At 51.0% G+C, this 17,372-nt stretch overlaps 1 protein-coding gene across 2 annotated transcripts; it reads right to left on the bottom strand.

Moving 5' to 3' along the window:
- Positions 1 to 1,129: 1,129 nt before the first annotated feature.
- IVD (isovaleryl-CoA dehydrogenase) lies at positions 1,130 to 13,944 on the bottom strand. 2 transcript variants are annotated; one of them, XR_006704757.1, is made up of 13 exons: positions 13,754 to 13,944; positions 12,277 to 12,366; positions 11,983 to 12,034; positions 9,760 to 9,929; positions 8,970 to 9,063; positions 8,639 to 8,775; positions 7,291 to 7,387; positions 5,322 to 5,415; positions 4,741 to 4,822; positions 4,090 to 4,194; positions 3,948 to 4,020; positions 1,398 to 3,246; positions 1,130 to 1,158 (listed from the first exon to the last, which is right to left on the bottom strand). XR_006704757.1 is itself a non-coding variant. In XM_045450036.1 (12 exons), exons 1-12 carry the CDS (start codon positions 13,904 to 13,906, stop codon positions 3,113 to 3,115), a joined length of 1,281 nt encoding a protein of 426 aa, XP_045305992.1. In that variant the 5' UTR covers positions 13,907 to 13,944; the 3' UTR covers positions 1,391 to 3,112. The 2 variants fall into 2 exon arrangements, 1 of the variants encoding a protein (XP_045305992.1); XM_045450036.1 differs by lacking the exon at positions 1,130 to 1,158 and having other exon boundaries at positions 1,391 to 3,246.
- Positions 13,945 to 17,372: the final 3,428 nt, after the last annotated feature.

Raw genomic sequence — 17,372 nt, forward strand, 5'->3', positions numbered from 1 at the left:
TTTTTTTGGCATGCAACTATACAAGGTAGATATCCAGCTTCTCCTCCGCTCCCCATCATGTCCTCATCTGCTAAAACAACAAAAAACACCCAAAAAACAAAAAACGTCGCTGAGTCCTTTGCATCCTGAAATCAGACTGGGAGCCGCTAGTCCGAAGCACCCGGCCCAAGGCCCGAGAACAGCTCGCCTGTAATCCCGCGGCCGTCCAGCAGAGGTCAGGCGAGTTCCACGCGGGCCCTGCAGAGCCGCGCCCCAAACCGAGTCTGCGAGTCCCGGCAGCGCGCTCTCGCTCTCCGAAACGTTGTCCCTCCGCGAAGTGGGTACAGGGAGGACCCGAGACCTGCCCTAGCCTAGGGGTCGCGATCAACGGCCACCTGGGGTCTAGTTCCTGGCTCTGCCTGGCGGGGCGCAGATTGGGCGTCTGCTGCCAAATCAAAAAGAGGGTTCCCCTCCCCAAGTCTCACAAGGCGTTGACACCCGCTCTGGCGCCACTTCGCTCTTGGGCCTGGGCGTGGCTAGCTCACCGCCGTGTTCGGTGCCCATGGGCCACTCACCTTATCCGTCTTCCGGAAGGTGGCCCTGTGCGACATTGTCTTCTGCCCTGGGTTGTGGCGAAGACCAAGGAGCTGATATGTCAAAAGGGGACATAAGAGTGCTACATAGGCAAGCAACTGTTATTACTAGAGGATATTAGAATGAGGATTCAGGCCTCTGGGGAAGTGTCCTCTACGCCCCAGGTCAGCTATTCTAAAAGGTTGCCCAAGCCTCAGAATTGCTCCTGGAGATGTGCTTGAGTCTGGGGTTGATCAAGGAATCTGCATTTTACAGGTTGCCAAATTCTGATGAACAGTGTCTCCAGACAACACTTGGAGAACCATTCTCAGTTTCTGTTGCCATCCCACAGGACAAACAGTAGGAAAACAAAGAATGGGAGGGTAGGCAACAGGGGAGCTGGGCTGATAGTGTGACCTACCTAAAACTGGAGTGGAATTAGCAGCAGCCCTAGGAAGGAATAGTGCTGGCAGCTGGCTTTATGGTTACAGAACGCACGTGAACCTCAAACTCCCACCAGAACCAAAGTGGAAGTGCCCCCTGCTCTTCCATTCACGACTCAGGCTGCACCCTTTTATTTATTTTTGCCTTTTTTTAAAAACACTTCTTTTCTGGGGCGCCTGGGTGGCGCAGTCGGTTAAGCGTCCGACTTCAGCCAGGTCACGATCTCGCGGTCCGGGAGTTCGAGCCCCGCGTCGGGCTCTGGGCTGACGGCTCAGAGCCTGGAGCCTGTTTCCGATTCTGTGTCTCCCTCTCTCTCTGCCCCTCCCCCGTTCATGCTCTGTCTCTCTCTGTCCCAAAAATAAATAAAGGTTGAAAAAAAAAATTAAAAAAACAAAAAACACTTCTTTTCTAATTCACATAGAGCATCAGGAGAACAATCACATTCTCCCCACGCTGGTGGCAGGGCTCCTTAACCCACACAGACTGGAGGAAACATTCCATTTTGTCACATTCTGAAGGTCTCTAGACTGTTCCAGCTACACTTTAAACCCAGCAAGACCAGTGTTCTGGCCACATTCATCTCCAACACAACAAGGGGCAGGGTGGGGACGTAAGAGGACAGTGCCCCAAGCCCTGGGTCTCCCCCTGCTTAGGATGGAACTGGGCTGGGGTTGGTAAGGCGCTAACTCCACCTGTCTCAAGCATCAGGCTGGAACAGCACTTGGCTACAGGCCAGGACCAAAAGTCAGAAAGGCACCCCTGGGCTGAAAGCCAAGAAAACGAGTTCTTTTAAGGAATTTAGATAGTGTGGAACAACCCAAGCCCATTCCACTCTTGACTGCAGTGGGGGGGGGGGGGGGGGGGGCGGCAGGCTGGCATTCTCATTTCTGCTTATCTGGATTCTAGCTTCAGTTCTGACCTTGAGAAAATCAAATTGTCTTGATCTTCTTAAATACCATGGAGATGGTGTCCAGAAACTTATAAGCTTCCTTCTAGCTCCAAGACTCTTAACCTCTCTGGGCGATCTGGGAAAGGGAGGTTAAAACCTCTTCTGTCCTAAAGGCGGATGCCACCTCTTTGTCCCACATCACCAGTGAGCAGGCTGAAGGGCAGGAGGGTAGCACCCGGACTAGCCCTTCGCCAAGGACATAGGGTTAGACGCAGACAGGAGGCAGTAGCAAGTAGATTGCTTTTCCCCCAAAACACCAGTTTAGAAGCAGATGGGTTTGCTTCTCAGTATAATACAAAATGGCAGCAGCCGCTGTTCTGTTGTAACAGAACTAGCCATAGGGTGTCCAGAGAAATGTACACAGGCAGCCTTGGCTGGAGTTGAGCCGCCAACCATGCCTGCTGTGGGCTGTCATCCGGCCAGGACTGGACAGAGCAGTGCTCAAGGGCTCAGAGGTGCTGCCACAGAGACCCGTGCTGAGCCGATCCCTCCCAAGCACACTGACCTCTGACCCATGGTGGAGTCCAGGTAGCACAGGTGTTCTGAGATGCCTATTCCCCAAGCTCCACCCCAACATGGCATGATCTCAGCCCTAACAAATGGAGCCCCAGGGGAACAGAGGAGCTGCTGGGAGTGGATGCTTCTAAAAATCAGCAGAAACAGAGTCCAGGTTTTGGCAGGTTTTCTCCCCCCCAGAAAGAAGAGGCTACCAGATTCAAATACATGGAGAAGAGCAATGCTTCTTGTGTCCTGGGCTCCCTGCTAGAAGTGTTGCTGAAAAAAGGGGTGGCTGCCTGCCTGCCCCCAAGTGCCCACCCAGGGGAGTGTAGGGCCCGGAAGCTAGAGAGTCACCAAAGCCTTCCCGACAAGCCCTGGAAGAGCCAGAAGTCTTCCTGCTGAGTCCATTTTAAGCCACTGAACACATTTCAGTTAGGCCCTCCACTGGCCATGGCCTTCATTAATGTCCCACAGAATCTTCAGACCAGAAAGTGTGGCTACAAATGCCCCTTCCACCCCATGCCTGCCCACATCTTGCCGTGTCTGGCCTGGCTGGCTGGCCCAGCTCTGAGGCCTGAGCACTTGGCAGCTGAGCAGCAGGAGAGCCGCTGTATCTCTGCTTCCAAAGAAAGGCCTCGAGGTGCTGGGAAAAGGGGTGAAGGGTCGGGATCAGTGGAAGTCTGCGTTGAAGGCTCTGCCGATGATCAGTCGCCTCACCTCACTGGTCCCACCCCCAATCTCGTACAGTTTGGCATCTCGCAGAAAGCGGCCCATGGGAAAGTCATTGATGTAGCCATTGGCACCTGCAGCCAGGGTTTGGGCAGAGAAGAAAGGACAATAAAGGGTGATGGGCAGTGAGGAAAGCTAATAGAAAGCCAAGTTTATAGAAACACGCCAGAGGAGGACAGACCGATTGAAGAGAAGCAGCTAACATTGGTGAGAATGTGGGGAGTACCTGGCTGCGGGGTGGGGTGGGGGGGGGGAAGGGTGGGTGGGTATGGATGCACGGGGCTGGAAGGGCATCCAGAGTGCTGAGGATACCAGGCAAAGGTTGGGAGAGCCACTGGCAGACCTGGGAAGGGGGGCAAAAAGTTACTGCGAGTACTTACTAGGTGCCAGGTCCAGCCAGGGAGGTCAAGTAATTTGCATGAGTCACAAAACCGGGCAGTGGTAGAGCAAGGGTTCAAACCTAAGTCTTCTGGCTCAGGTGTGTACTCTTAACTACTGTGCAGCAGTGAAACAAGGCCATCTAGCCCCAGAGGCTTATCTCCCTCCCCATTTCCCACAGTTCACAGGACGAGGCCAGGAGGAGGAGAAGGGGCATTGCTGAAGGTAGGAACAGCTTGTGACCTCTAGCACTTTTCCCCATTTGTTTTAAGATGTCCTCCTAGTACCTGGGGCGGGAGCCTAAGGGTACCAGCTTCATTGCAGTCAGCCAAAGCACAGAGTGAGCGAAGAGGAAGCCTCTTTCTGTGGTTGGGAGTAGGGAGTGGGGGCCACTCACCAAAACACTGGATGCCATCCAGAGCTACCTGTGTGGCGCACTCAGCTGAGTAAAGAACCACCCCTGCGCAGTCCTGTGGGAGGAGGCTCTGGGTCAGCGGGGCCCTGCCCCGCAGGAGGGAGTCCCAACCGCCGGCCCTTACCTTGGGAGTGCAGTGGCCCTGATCACAGGCCTTGGCAACATTGTAGACGTACTGCCGACACGCCATGAGGCGGGTGTACATGTCGGCCATCTTCCCCTGCATCAGCTGGGGACAAGGGAAGGTCACAAGTCAACATGCTGGAGCCACATTCCTCTCAGATGCTCCCCCTAGTTGCCACAAGCAGGTCAGCAGTAGTGACCTGATAGCCAGGCACGGGGATACCAGGGCACAGAGAGAGACAGCACTTGCCTAGGACAACAGGGATGGCCAGAGAGCTGCTGTCGCTATGGACTCTGCACACTGAAATGGCCCTCCACCTACGGCAACCCACATTAACATCCCATGGTGGCTTCAGACCAAGAGGTGTGACTAGAAATGCTGCTCCCTCTCCCCCTGCCTGCCTACAATCTACACGCTTCCCCTTGCAGCCTTACGACGTCTAGCTCATTGATCTCAAATAGGAAGTGAGGTGACCTGTGATCACCTTCCCGGCAAGTTCCAAAGCCAGGGAGCATGCTGAGGTCTGCATTCCAAGCATTCAGACTCATATTGGTGGCAAGAGACAGTAATAAATGAGACTCCTGCTCATTTATTAAAGAAAATTTGAGCCCAATGAAAAAAGTACATTTCAGCACAAGCATTTCCATTCACCTGGAAGTGGCCAATCTTCTGGCCAAAGGCTTCCCTCATGTGCAGGTAGGGAATGGTGTGGTCGAGGACAGCCTGCATGAGCCTGCCAGAAAAGAGAAAGACACTGGGGAGGTGCCTTGCTGTATCCCCATTGCCACCTGGGGTGGCAAAATGCCAACGTGGGAAGACTTGGGGGGGATATAGCTTGGTAAGACAAGGAACTGGAGTCCCAGGGAGGAGAAAAGGAGCATGAGGACTCTTATCATCCCTGCTCAGTCACTGCACTGACTGCCCAGGCCTCGGGCCCCTTTCCCTGACACCAGATAAGAGTGGCAGGACCCCTGTGCAGGCAGGCCGTAGAGCCTGGGCATCCTGTTCCAGCCTGATTAATTAAGCAGGATAGTCCCTTAGGCCCTTTGTCTCTCATATAATAATATTTACCTTCATGGTGAAGAAATTAAATATGGGAGGAGGACATTTGTTCATTTCGTCTCCAGGAAAGAAGGTGCATCTTCCAGGAGGCGGCTCCCATTGGCCCCCAAAGGGAAGTCAGCGATGGTACCGCCTGCCAAAAGCCCAGCTCTGCCAAGCCTCATACTCACCCAAGGGGCCCACCAGCCAGCACCAGCCGTTCCAGGTCCAGTCCACTCATCAGCACGTAGACGCCCTTACCTAGATGGCCCAGGATGTTGGCAGCTGCCAGGAAAAATGCTGGTCAGAGGGAAGAAGGCTATTCACAGCCTCCTCATTTAAAAAAAAAAAATTTTTTTTAATGTTTATTTATTCTTTTTTTTTTTTTTTTTCAACGTTTATTTATTTTTTTTTGGGACAGAGAGAGACAGAGCATGAACGGGGGAGGGGCAGAGAGAGAGGGAGACACAGAATCGGAAACAGGCTCCAGGCTCTGAGCCATCAGCCCAGAGCCCGACGCGGGGCTCGAACTCACGGACCGCGAGATCGTGACCTGGCTGAAGTCGGACGCTTAACCGACTGCGCCACCCAGGCGCCCCATGTTTATTTATTCTTGAGAGAGAGACAGAGCATGAGTGGGGTAAGGGCAGAGAGAGAGGGAGACACAGAATCTGAAGCAGGCTCCAGGCTCTGAGCTGTCAGCACAGAGCACAATGTGGGGCTTGAGCCCATGAACCGTGAGATCATGACCTGAGCCAAAGTCGGACGCTTAACGGAGTGAAGCCACCCAGGCGCTCCCAGACTCCTCGCTTTTATAAAAGCTGCTAGGTTTGGTACCTAGCTTTCACACAGACACTAAAATGTCACCTGACCTCAAGTAGGGTTCTGAGTGAGAGAAAAGAATGAAGTTTACCACTTCCAGTCAGAAGTAGAGCTTGCTAGAGGGACTCTCCCCCCACACCGCCAACCCATCAGGCACATGCGTGTGCGCACGCACACACACACACACACACACCATCCACAAGACCAGACACAAAGTCCCCATCCTTAGATCTTCCCCTTCTCTTCCTCAATTGCCATGGAACCTCTCCCTAGTTCTTTTTATCCATGCCCATAAAGGCGAGAATTAGTGTCCCCCAGGTTGAGTCTGCTCTGCTCCAGTATCATCCCCTCTCACCCTGACAAAAGTGATCTATGGAAGAGTCTTTGTCCAAGAGATGGGTCATTCAGTGCTAGTTACAGAAACTGCTAGGGGCGCCTGGCTGGCTCAGTCAGTAGAGTGTGTGGCTCTTGATCTCAGGGTCATGAGTTCAAGCCCCATGTTGGGTGTGGAGCCTACTTATAATACAGTACAATACAATACAATACAGAAATTGCTGAACGCCTCTCCACCCTGGAAGCCAGAACACTGGATGGCCTTGGGAGGTGTGAACAGGAAACAGAACAGCATGGACACCACTGACCTGCCTGATGATGGTGGTTGTTTCCTACTGACACAGAAGGATCTGTACTGATTACCCCCGCTCCCTAGAGCTCCTTGTAACCAAAGCATCCTTTTCTGGGGTCCTGGGTCACTGGGGAAAGGGATGGTCTATGGCTGAGGCACAGAGCACACCTAGCTGGCCATCGAATCTATGCCCTTGGGTCTCATTAGCACATGATAGGTATGCTGGCTCTCCCATGATGTGTCATGTTTTCAGTTACACTTCAGGGGTGAAAATACTCGAATTGCCAGGTTTTCACTGAGTCTGGCTTCCATCAGTTTATTTGAATGGTTGTTAGCATTGTTCATGCCTACCTCACAGGAACTGTTCAGGGACACACACAAACGAGGATGTCTGAAGGACATTAGAGAGTGAGGGCACATCTTACCTGTCTGTTCCAGACACTGGAATCCCACCCTGCACAGTGTGTTATCCATAGAGGAAGAAGCAGCCTTCATTGCAGCCATGGTCAGGCACACAGCTCTGGCCAGAAGGACAGTTGCCCGGCAGCCCGAGTCTCACACGGACAGGCCAATGGGCAAGTGGGGCAGTGGGAGGCCCATTGCCTAGACGCATGTCATCGGTAAGCTGACAATGGTGAGCTTCTCTTACCCAGAGATGGGCTTTCTCGGTTTATGAAAGGGTCAGGACAGGGGTTTGTCCATTCGAGACTCACCGGGAACCTTGCAGTCTTCAAAGATTAGCTCGCAGGTGTTAGAGCCCCTCATCCCCAGCTTGTCCAGCTTCTTAGAGGTGCTGAAGCCAGGCATACCCTTTATAGGAACAAAAGGTGGCCTGATTACAGACCAGTCCCCAAGGAAGGCTAGTAAAAGGCAGACTCCTGGGAAACGCCTGCCTTCCCATCCAGTCCCTGAATTTGTACAACACACTGCATCCTACTCTCAGGGCCCCCACTCTGTATGACTGCTCTACTCCTTGACGCTCTGGTCCTAACACCCCCCCCCCACCCCTGCTGCTAGGTGCATTCTCCCCACTTCTCACCGGAGCAGTTCTTTCTCAGTGAAACACTCACCCCCTGGGTGCTCCCTGACCTTTGCTGCCTTTGTTTCCTTTCCTCAGGGGAAAGCACTTCCAAGACCCTCTCTGCAGCCCACTCAATTCCTTTGCCTCTGTACCCGAGTCCCACCCAGGATCAATTCAGCCATCTATGTGCTTTGGCCTGGCTAATCAGATTCCGAGTGCATTGCCCAAGTGACTAGCAGAGAGTGTCGGATGGGCAGGCTGACAGGAGTGGTGCCACAGGACCTTGAGATTTCCAACCTCAGCCAGCCCTTTGGACCCTCACTTTTCCTATTCTTCAAACCTGGTCAGCCCCTTCTCTGTGGAGGGTATTGCAAACCTTTATGATACTCATTCATGGGATTCTCTCCCCAATCCTCCACTCCTGTGGTTCCCAGCCCTCACACCTTGAGGTCATGAGGCAGATGGCTCCTCCACCATCACCTGTAACCCGGCCTTACCTCTTTGTCCTGGCTCACAGTTGGGCCTTGCTCACCTGCTCCCACACACTTCAATGTCTCCCTCTCCTCTTTTCCTTTCTCTCTACCAAATAATTTGCTCAGTTCTCTCCCAATCTTCAAAACAAACTCAAATGCCCACCTTTTCATTCCAACTCCAGCTCTAGCTCCCCCCTGCTTTGCTGCAGTCTTCAGTCACCCCCCCGCACCTGCATCCTCATTCATGCTGTGGTCTCCAGAGCTGCTCTCCCCAAGGCCACCAATGACATCCTCGTTGTCAAAGCCAGTTGCCTTTCAGTCTTCATCTTCCTGGACTGCTTTGTGTGGCCTAGCTCTACGGAAGGCTCCACCATTCTTTGACTTGACCCATCCTGGGCTCCACTTTGGCCACCCTCCTTTCTGTCAGCTCTTCTGCCTCGCTCACCCCCGCCTCAGGGAGCCTTGGCAGAGCACATGCTGATTGTGTCTGCCACCAGCTGAAGGGAGCCATCTCTGGTACCGCAGTCAGCAGACAAAGCCTCCCGTCATGCACTGTCCTCCACTCACCTTCTCCACGATAAAGGCCGTGATGCCTCGAGAGGCTGGCACAGCAGCCAGATCAGTCTTAGCATAGACAATAAGGATGTCAGCGTCGGGGCCATTGGTGATCCAGAACTTGTTGCCATTCAGGACGTAGTGATCGCCTAAGGACAGGAAGTTGGCTACTTGCTCAAGCCATGGTGGCCTGTCTCACCACTCAGTTCACGGACCTGCTGCTGGGAAACAGTTCTGGAAACCCAGCAGGGGCCAGCCCTGGTTACTGCTCCCTCACCCTGAGGAGGTCTGTCTCTCTGTCCATTTCAGCTCCCACTCCAGAAGCTCCCAAGAGGTGCCTCACCTTTCTTTTCTGCTTTTAGCTTCATGGAGACAACATCAGAGCCGGCGTTGGGCTCACTCATGGCCAGGGCTCCTATGTACTCGCCGCTGATCAGCTGCAAGGGAAACCGCAAGGGCTGGTTATGACTCAGAAGTGCCCTAAAGGAGCTCCCTTGTCCTGCTTTCACCTGTGCACATGACACCCCTTCAAACGCATCTCAGACCAGGTATTGGTAAAGTCCTAGAAGAGAAGCCCACCGTCTACAAAACTGAAAATATCTCTGCTTTCCCATTCCCTTCACAAGGGAAGCAAGTCCTGGTCTTGCATTTCTTTTTTTTTTTTTTTAATTTTTTTTTTTTTCAACGTTTATTTATTTTTGGGACAGAGAGAGACAGAGCATGAACGGGGGAGGGGCAGAGAGAGAGGGAGACACAGAATCGGAAACAGGCTCCAGGCTCTGAGCCATCAGCCCAGAGCCCGACGCGGGGCTCGAACTCACGGACCGCGAGATCGTGACCTGGCTGAAGTCGGACGCTTAACCGACTGCGCCACCCAGGCGCCCCGGTCTTGCATTTCTTAGAATGCTCTGCAAATGTGGTCCAGGGACCAACTCAGGACTTCTGGTCCTAGTTTTCATTCTTCTTACCGAATTATTTTAAAGCAAATCCCTGACCCTTTCCTCACTGTACCCGGTTGAGGGCAGCACACTGTAGGGAGCAAGTCTGACCGGCCCTTGCCGACAGGGGAGGGTGCCTCAGTGTTGGCGGTGGCGTTGTGACACTGGCGTGCTTCTCCATTCCCATTTCCTCACCTTGGGTAGGTACTTTTCCTTCTGGGCCTCATTTCCATTGCGCACAATTTGGTTGACGCAGAGGTTGGAGTGAGCGCCGTAACTGAGCCCCACTGCTCCAGAAGCTCGAGATATCTCCTCCATCACCAGAACTTGTTCCAGGTAGCCCAGGCCAGAGCCGCCATACTGAGCTGGGAGTGGAGGTGATGCAGTAGAGTGGAAAAGGTAGCCCAGATTAAATTGGGATGTTCACAGGAATGATTATTGGCAGCAAAGAACGTACTCTGCAGCACCTGTTCCCAGTTACCCCTAGCAAGGTTGACAGGCTGATGCCAGTGGGCTCTGATTTACAAGCTCACAGAACTGGTTTTGTCTGCTGCCTCTGGTCAGCTGAGGCGTGGTTCAGGAAATAGTCATTACAGTGCCTGCATTATCCCAGACAGACCACTTGATGAAGACAAGAGAGCCTGAGCACCCGCTACTTGGAAGGGCAGATGAATAAACGGAAGAGGACCTGGAGTTAACCAAGAAACACAGAGAGGGAGGGTCAGAGCACTAAGAATAGGTCCCAAGCAAAGAATGCCATGTGCAAAAGGCCCGAGGAAGGTGAGATTTCATAGCACAGGTGTATAGACTTAACAAAGCAAGATTATCAAATCGATATATTGAACACCTTAAGCTCACACAATGTTACAGGTCAATTATATCTCAAAAAAGTTAAAACAAAACAAAAAAGCAAAACTAGTATCCGGGAGCAGGAGAGCCACAGCTAGTGAATTTCAGAACTCCTCACCAAAAAACGTGGCTTTTCCTTGGCAACTGATCCCAAATCGACAGGTTTGGACCATCTGGTGCTACCACCCTCCCAGCCCCAGCCTTGCTCTTTGGGTAAATCTTGGTAAGACCCTTTGCACACAGGAGTGCCCGGCTGGCTCAGTCAGTGGAGCATGCGGCTCTCGATCTTGGGGTTATGAGTTCGAGCCCCACGACAGGTGTAGAGATGACTTTAAATAATAAAATAAGATCTTAAGAAAAAAAGAAAAGACTCTTTGCACACGTTTACTCTGACCAAGGAGTCAGGCTCATCCTAGGCTCTCGGGAAAGATTAGCCCAATTCTCTTCAGTCTGGGAAGGAAAGACCACAGGTGGGTGACACTGGAAAGAGCCACCAGGACAACCAGGTGGAAACCAGAGCTCACCAGAACTGGCTTTCTTTGGTGGGGGGGCTCTTAAACCCCCAAGACACAGTGGAAGGAAGTCTTGTTTGGGAGTTTCCAGTGGCCTTCCCCTCTACCATTTTACTTTTTAAGTAGGCTTCACACCCAGCACAAAGTCTAATGCGGGGCTTTAGACTTTGAGATCAAGAGTCCTGCTCTTAACTGACAGAGCCACCCAGGTGCCCTGCTCCTACCATTTTCCATTAGGATGGGTCTAAATTTTTAAGTCTTCCATTTTGTCATTACTCTTAAATCAGCTCAAATCCCAGGAATTGTCTCCAAGCAGCAAGAGGGGGATGTAAGATCTGTGATCTGCCTCTGTTCCAATATGAGTACAAGCTGAAGCAGCGTGGGCTGTCCAGGCCTCGGCAGGTAAGACCACAGGCTTATTTCTTCACTGGGTACTGCAAGCCCCACTGGGCCTCTCCTTCAGAGGCCAACATCCAAACTGAAGCCCGCCAGCTCTGTGCCCTCTCCTCCTGGAAACAAGTAGTAAGACCCATAGGGGACAATGGGCAGGCCAGGGAGAGCCTATTAAAGACATCATCTGGCCACCTCACGGGGAGGCTCTCAAAATAAGCTCCAGGGTCAGCTGTGGGCACAAGACATAGGCAGTCCCCACAGGGACACCCCTATCCTGAGTGGTCCTGCCTAGATGCTCCTGGTAGAGTAGAACTTAGGGAGTAGAGGAGACAGTAAGACATGCAAGACAGTTGCGTGATAATGGAGTTTTCTAAACTCCCCAAATCACCTGGGGGAGCTTAGTAAGCATGCAGAGTTCAAGAGTCTGATCCTCATCCATCACCGCACTGGCCTCATCTCTTTGCCTTCCAGATGTCACTGCCTAAAGGAATAGAGTGGACTCTTCTCTGGGCTGATAGTCTTCTGTGGGTGCTTTCTCAGGTCCAAGAGGAAGTTTCTGCCCCTGAGTTTCTTTCAGCATGATCTTTCCCCTCCTCTCCTGTTTCTTTTGGGAACAGTGCGAAAGGGCATGTGAGTTCTCATTAGGGAAGGAAACTATACTCACCAGGGGCAGTGATGCCTAAGACCCCCAGGTTTCCCAGCTGCTTCCAAAACTCCTGCCAACAGAAAGGAGTGCAGTGAGCTGTGAGAAGGCAGCCAGTCTCAGGTGTCTGGCACATCTGGAATGAGACCCAGACGCTTCACAGAAAGGGGCTGCATTCTTTGGGAGCACATTTACCACAAGACTGTGTGAGCTCTTCCAGGTAGCAGTTTGATTCCCAGCCCAGACTAGCCCAGCCCCCAAGCTGCCCCCTTGTTGCTCTGCACCCCCCCCCCCGGCGTGGGCATCATGACTCACTCGAAGGTTCTTGAACTCATTGCTCTGATCAATCTCCTGGGCCTGGGGGGCTAGGTGCTCCTGAAGAAACTTAGCCATGGTCTGACGAAGCTAGAGGGAAAGAGGTGGACAGATGCCACTGAAACATTACACTATTGCCACTAAGAACAGCATCTTCACTACCGAGGACACATTCGGGAAAACAGGCTACAAACAACCCACCAAACAGCACCAGATTGAAACTTAGAGGGCATACTAGTTTATACTTTCCCAGAGATGATCTTTATGTCTTTTAAGGTCCTCAGCTTAGACAGCTTGAGTATTTTTTTAAACAGTTAAAAAATAATTTTTTAATGTTTATGTATTTTTGAGAGACAGAGAGAGAGAGAGAGAGAGAGAGAGAGAGCAAGCGGGGGAGAGGCAGAGAGAGAGGGAGACACAGAATCCAAAGCAGGCTGTGGGCTCTGAGCTGTCAACACAGAGCCCGACATGGGCCTTGAACTCACCAACTGTGAGATCACAACCTGAGCAGAATTCGGATGCTTAACCAACTGAGCCACCCAGGTGACCCCGACAGCTTGAGTATTTCTAAAATGTCACTCCCCTAAATAAGATCATTCCATGCCTTTTCATTATACCTAGAAGGCTCTTTACTCAGGCCTATTAAGGCCCTGCATGAGCTGACCCCTCCTGACTCTTCCAGCCTTCTCCAGTACCTTCCTCACCCTCACTCACTGTGCTCCAGCCCACCCTCTTCAGTTTCTGGCACATGCCAGGCTTTCTGCCCCTGAGCCTTTGACAAAAGGGTACCCAAACAGATTAGAAACTATTGGCAGAAACGTTTGAGAGCCAGGATTGAACCTCTTCCTGCCTGAGGTGATTCAAAGCTCTGTCTACTGACTGCAACCCCAAACGTATGCTGGCATTTCTGGAAGCTCAGGCACTTGCTTAACAGGAGAATCAGGTTCCTGGGGAATTCTATGCCAGCATCCAAATAAAGTCACCTTCCTCCAGGAAGGCTCTAGTTCAGCTCCCTCTGTAAGGACCTTTCAAGTTACAGTTGGGCGTTGTGCTCTGACCCCGTAGGCTGAAGAATTACACTCTGCATTTCAAAGCCCCTAAGGTGTGTATTGGACAAAGATTCCCTGGTGATGACGATTAACGAGGCTTGAGAACCACAGTCTTAAGGCAGTGTTCAGATGTAAGTGGACTTTAGACAGATTAAGGATCTTTCTGTCACACTCGAGCGGCTCTGCCAATCCTCCGCCAAAACACCATCAGTCTCCCAGCAGCCTTCCTGTCTCTGACTCCTTACCTAACTCGAAAGCTAGGCTTTGCTGCCTCCACAGAAGTGAGGTTGAGACCAGCGCCCGCTCTCGCGCTCCCACTGCCGCAGCGGGGTGGGCGCCGGGCAGAGGAACGTCGAGGCGACCACGTAGCAGGGCGATGCGGCCGGGCCAGCAGGCCTTGGGGCCCGGAAGGGGATCGGGCTCCCTACCTGCTTCTGCTCCTCGCTTAGCCCGTTGATCGCATCGTCCACGGGCAAGAGGGAGTGGGCCCGCTGTGACACGACGCTGGCAAGCGGCGCCAGCGGAGTCCGCAGCCTCCAATTTGCGACGCGCCGTCCCAGAAGCCAAGCTGCGGTCGCCATCTCGGCCTTGCACTGGAAGCTGAGGCAGAACGCCAGAAGCAGGGGCGCGGAGCCCGCCCCGCAGGCTCCACCAATCCCGGGCTTCGCTGCCCCCGCCCAATCGGCGAGGGGTGGGTCTCCAGCAGCCTATCACCCTCTGCTGCCGGCTGGAACGCCAAGCTGGCCTTGGCCACCCACCACACGAGCCAATCAGCGGTGACCGCCCGCCTAACTACACCGTGGTGGGGTTGGTGGCGGGGGCGCCGGACCCGCTATGATGAAGTCATTCCTAGGTTGGCACTTTTTTTTAGTAGAAGAGCAAGAAAGGCGTTTTCTGAGTGGAGTAGTACCTCACTACTCCGCGTTGAAGTAGCAGTCTGTAGTTCCTCTGCAGGAAAGGAAGTGTTAAAACAGCCTGGGATGCCCAGTGCTTGGAAATAAATCGTTAAAGCCATGGGATGGTAAGAAGTGTTGGCTCCAGTGTGCACACTGTTAGAAGTCAGTAAATGTTGTTTTATTACGTCACAGGGTTTTTCGATTTTGGAGTTTCGTGCGAAAGAGTTGCTGTCTTCTAAATTATTTAAGAACAGCAATTGGGGGCACCTGTGTGGCTTAGTCGGTTAAGCGTGGGACTCTGGATTTTGGCTCAGGTCATGATCTCATGGTTTGTGAGTTGAGCCCTGCTTTGAGCTTTGTGCTGGAAGTGCGGAGCCTGCTTGAGATTCTTTCTCTTTCCCTCTCTCTGTGCCCCTCCCCGGCTCACACACACACTCTCTCTCAAAAGAAAGGAAACAAACAAACAAAAAAAAAAAACCCAGCAATCAGGACTTTTTAAAAACAGGGTTGGGGGTGAGGATACAGAAAAGGAAGAGTAGTGTATTAAAAGTATTAAAAAGAAAACCCAAAGCCATAGTGGAGCCACTTAAGACTCTAAGTCACTAAACCATGACTGCCTAAATTAGGCAGTTTCACCTCCCCAAGAATGTAACCTTTAACCACCCAATCATGGGAACTTCCTAGTGTTGAAAATCCTAGTGTTGAAATTTTCTAGATAATTTATTGATAGGCCCCCTGTTTTCCCCTTAGGATAGACCTTTCCTGAAACAATCGTTATTTGCTAATAATTTCCTTTTCCTATTCCATTGCTACTTTAAAAAACCTTTCCTTTTCTTTAATTATTTAATGTTTGTTTATTTTTGAAAGAGACAGAATGCAAGCAGGGGAGAAGCAGAGAGAGGGAGACACAGAATCCCACCAGGCTCTGAGCTGTCAGCACGGATCCCGATGCGGAGCTCAAACTTGTGAACTGTGAGATACGACCTGAGCAAAAGTTGGAGGCTTTAACTGAGCCACACAGGTACCCCAAATCCTTTCCTTTTCTACAACTCTATGGAGCTCCTTTCTATTTGCTAGATGGGATACTGCCCTTGTCATGAAACATTTAATAAAGCCAATTAGATCTTTTTTTTTTTTTTTTTTTTTTTTTTTTTTTTGAGACAGAGAGAGACAGAGCATGAACAGGGGAGGGGCAGAGAGAGAGGGAGACACAGAATCGGAAGCAGGCTCCAGGCTCTGAGCCATCAGCCCAGAGCCCGACGCGGGGCTCGAACTCACGGACCGCGAGATCGTGACCTGGCTGAAGTCGGACGCTTAACCGACTGCGCCGCCCAGGCGCCCCGCCAATTAGATCTTTAAAATGTACTCAGTTGAATTTTTGTTATTTAACAGGGGAAGAGGACAGCTGATGGAATTAAGCCTCTATCCCCCACCCCCCCTTTGCTGTTTTCCTCCACCAACGTGGTGGACCAATGCCCTGAACAGTTCATCTTCAAGTAGTTTAGCACCCTGAGTTCTGGAATGAAGATGAAATGAAATGAAAACAATACCACCTTTCATGAAAATGAAAATACCACCAATACCACCACTGCAAGGCTGTGGGAGTGTTGACAAGGAAGCCATAGGCCCAAGGTGGAGTCACTTGCCCCAGGACAGCAGATCAAGACTTAATTGCAGTTTCAATTTCTCCAGGGGTAGAATTCTTTCTTTTTTTCCTTTTTCTTTTTTTTTTGAGAGAGAGAGAAATGGTGTGTACGCGCATGCACACGATTCAGAGGGGCGGAAAGAGAATCCCTAGCAGGCTCCAGGCCGATGTTAAAAATTTTTAATCTTTAAAACAACAACAACAACAACAATAACAAAAATGGGGTGCTGGGTGGCCCAGTCAGTTAAGCATCCAACTTTGGCTCAGGTCATGATCTTGTGGTTGGTGGGTTCGAGCCCCGCGTTAGGCTCTGTACTGTGACAGGGGGAGCCTGGAGCCTGCTTTGGGTTCTGCATCTCCCTCTCTCTTCGCTCCTCCCCTGCTCACACTGTCTTTCTCTCTCATTCAAAAATAAACATTAAAAACCATTATTTTCTAGTAATCACCACACCCAACACGGGGCTTGACCTCATAACCCAGAGACCAAGGATCATGTGCTTTACCAACTGAGCCAGCCAGGTGTCCCAAATATAAAATCTTAAAAAAGAAAAGAAAAGAAATTTGCCTGTGAACAGAAGATGGACAGTAGCCAGAAGGGATGAAAGTTGGGAGTGTCTATTGGAGAGGAAGTTGAATATCTGAGGGTTACAAAGGCATGGTAAAAGTGTGCACCAAGGATAGAGACTGAGAGCCAGCACTATAGTGGAAGTTGAGAGCAAGATTATTATTTTTTTTTTAATTTTTTTTTCAACGTTTTTATTTATTTTTGGGACAGAGAGAGACAGAGCATGAACGGGGGAGGGGCAGAGAGAGAGGGAGACACAGAATCGGAAACAGGGAGAGCAAGATTATTAAGGGAATCATTTGAAGATAAATTTTGAACTTTGATATAATCTTTGTTAGGTTAGGTGTGGGAAATACAATCCAGCAAGACAGGTATTATCTCTACTGGTAAGAGATGAGACTAAGACAGTCAGAGAAAGACAGATACCATGTGTTTTCACTCATATGCGGATCTTGAAAAACTTAACAGACCATGGGGCAGGGGAAGGGGAAAAAAAAGTTACAGAGAAGAAGGGAGGCAAATCATAAGAGACTCTCGGATACTGAGAACAAACTGAGGGTTGATGGGGGGTGGGGAAGAGGGGAAAGTGGGTGATGGGCACTGAGAAGGGCACTTGTTGGGATGAGCACTGGGTGTCGTATGGAAACTAATTTGACAATAAATTATATTGAAAAAAAAAAAAGAAACCTGAAAAAAAATTTTTTTAAATTAAACTTAAAAAAAAAAAGAAATGAGACTAAGAGAAGTAATTTGCAAAGACCACTTTTTAGTGCCTGGGCTGGGATTCCAACACATACCCATCTGGCTAGGGATGGGCTGTAAACTGAAGTTTTCACATCCTTATTTTATAAAGAATTCTTACTGTCACCCCTGCTGAAAACCTCTTAAGTATGTAGATTTCTTCCCCCCCCCCCCCAATTTGTGCCATACATTACAGTTGG

The sequence above is a fragment of the Leopardus geoffroyi genome, chromosome B3 (assembly GCF_018350155.1).
Source record: "Leopardus geoffroyi isolate Oge1 chromosome B3, O.geoffroyi_Oge1_pat1.0, whole genome shotgun sequence".
NCBI lineage: Eukaryota > Metazoa > Chordata > Mammalia > Carnivora > Felidae > Leopardus > Leopardus geoffroyi.

Bases quoted from the DNA above. Each gene is read 5' to 3' on its own strand.
- IVD (XM_045450036.1), bottom strand. From the start codon at position 13,906: ATGGCGACCGCAGCTTGGCTTCTGGGACGGCGCGTCGCAAATTGGAGG. The intron at 5,416-7,290 runs GTGAGTCTCGAA...TTTTCCTGGCAG, and splicing joins TGAAGACTGCAAGGTTCCCG to CTGCCAACATCCTGGGCCAT. The intron at 4,021-4,089 runs GTAAGGGCCGGC...CTCCTCCCACAG, and splicing joins AGGGCCACTGCACTCCCAAG to GACTGCGCAGGGGTGGTTCT.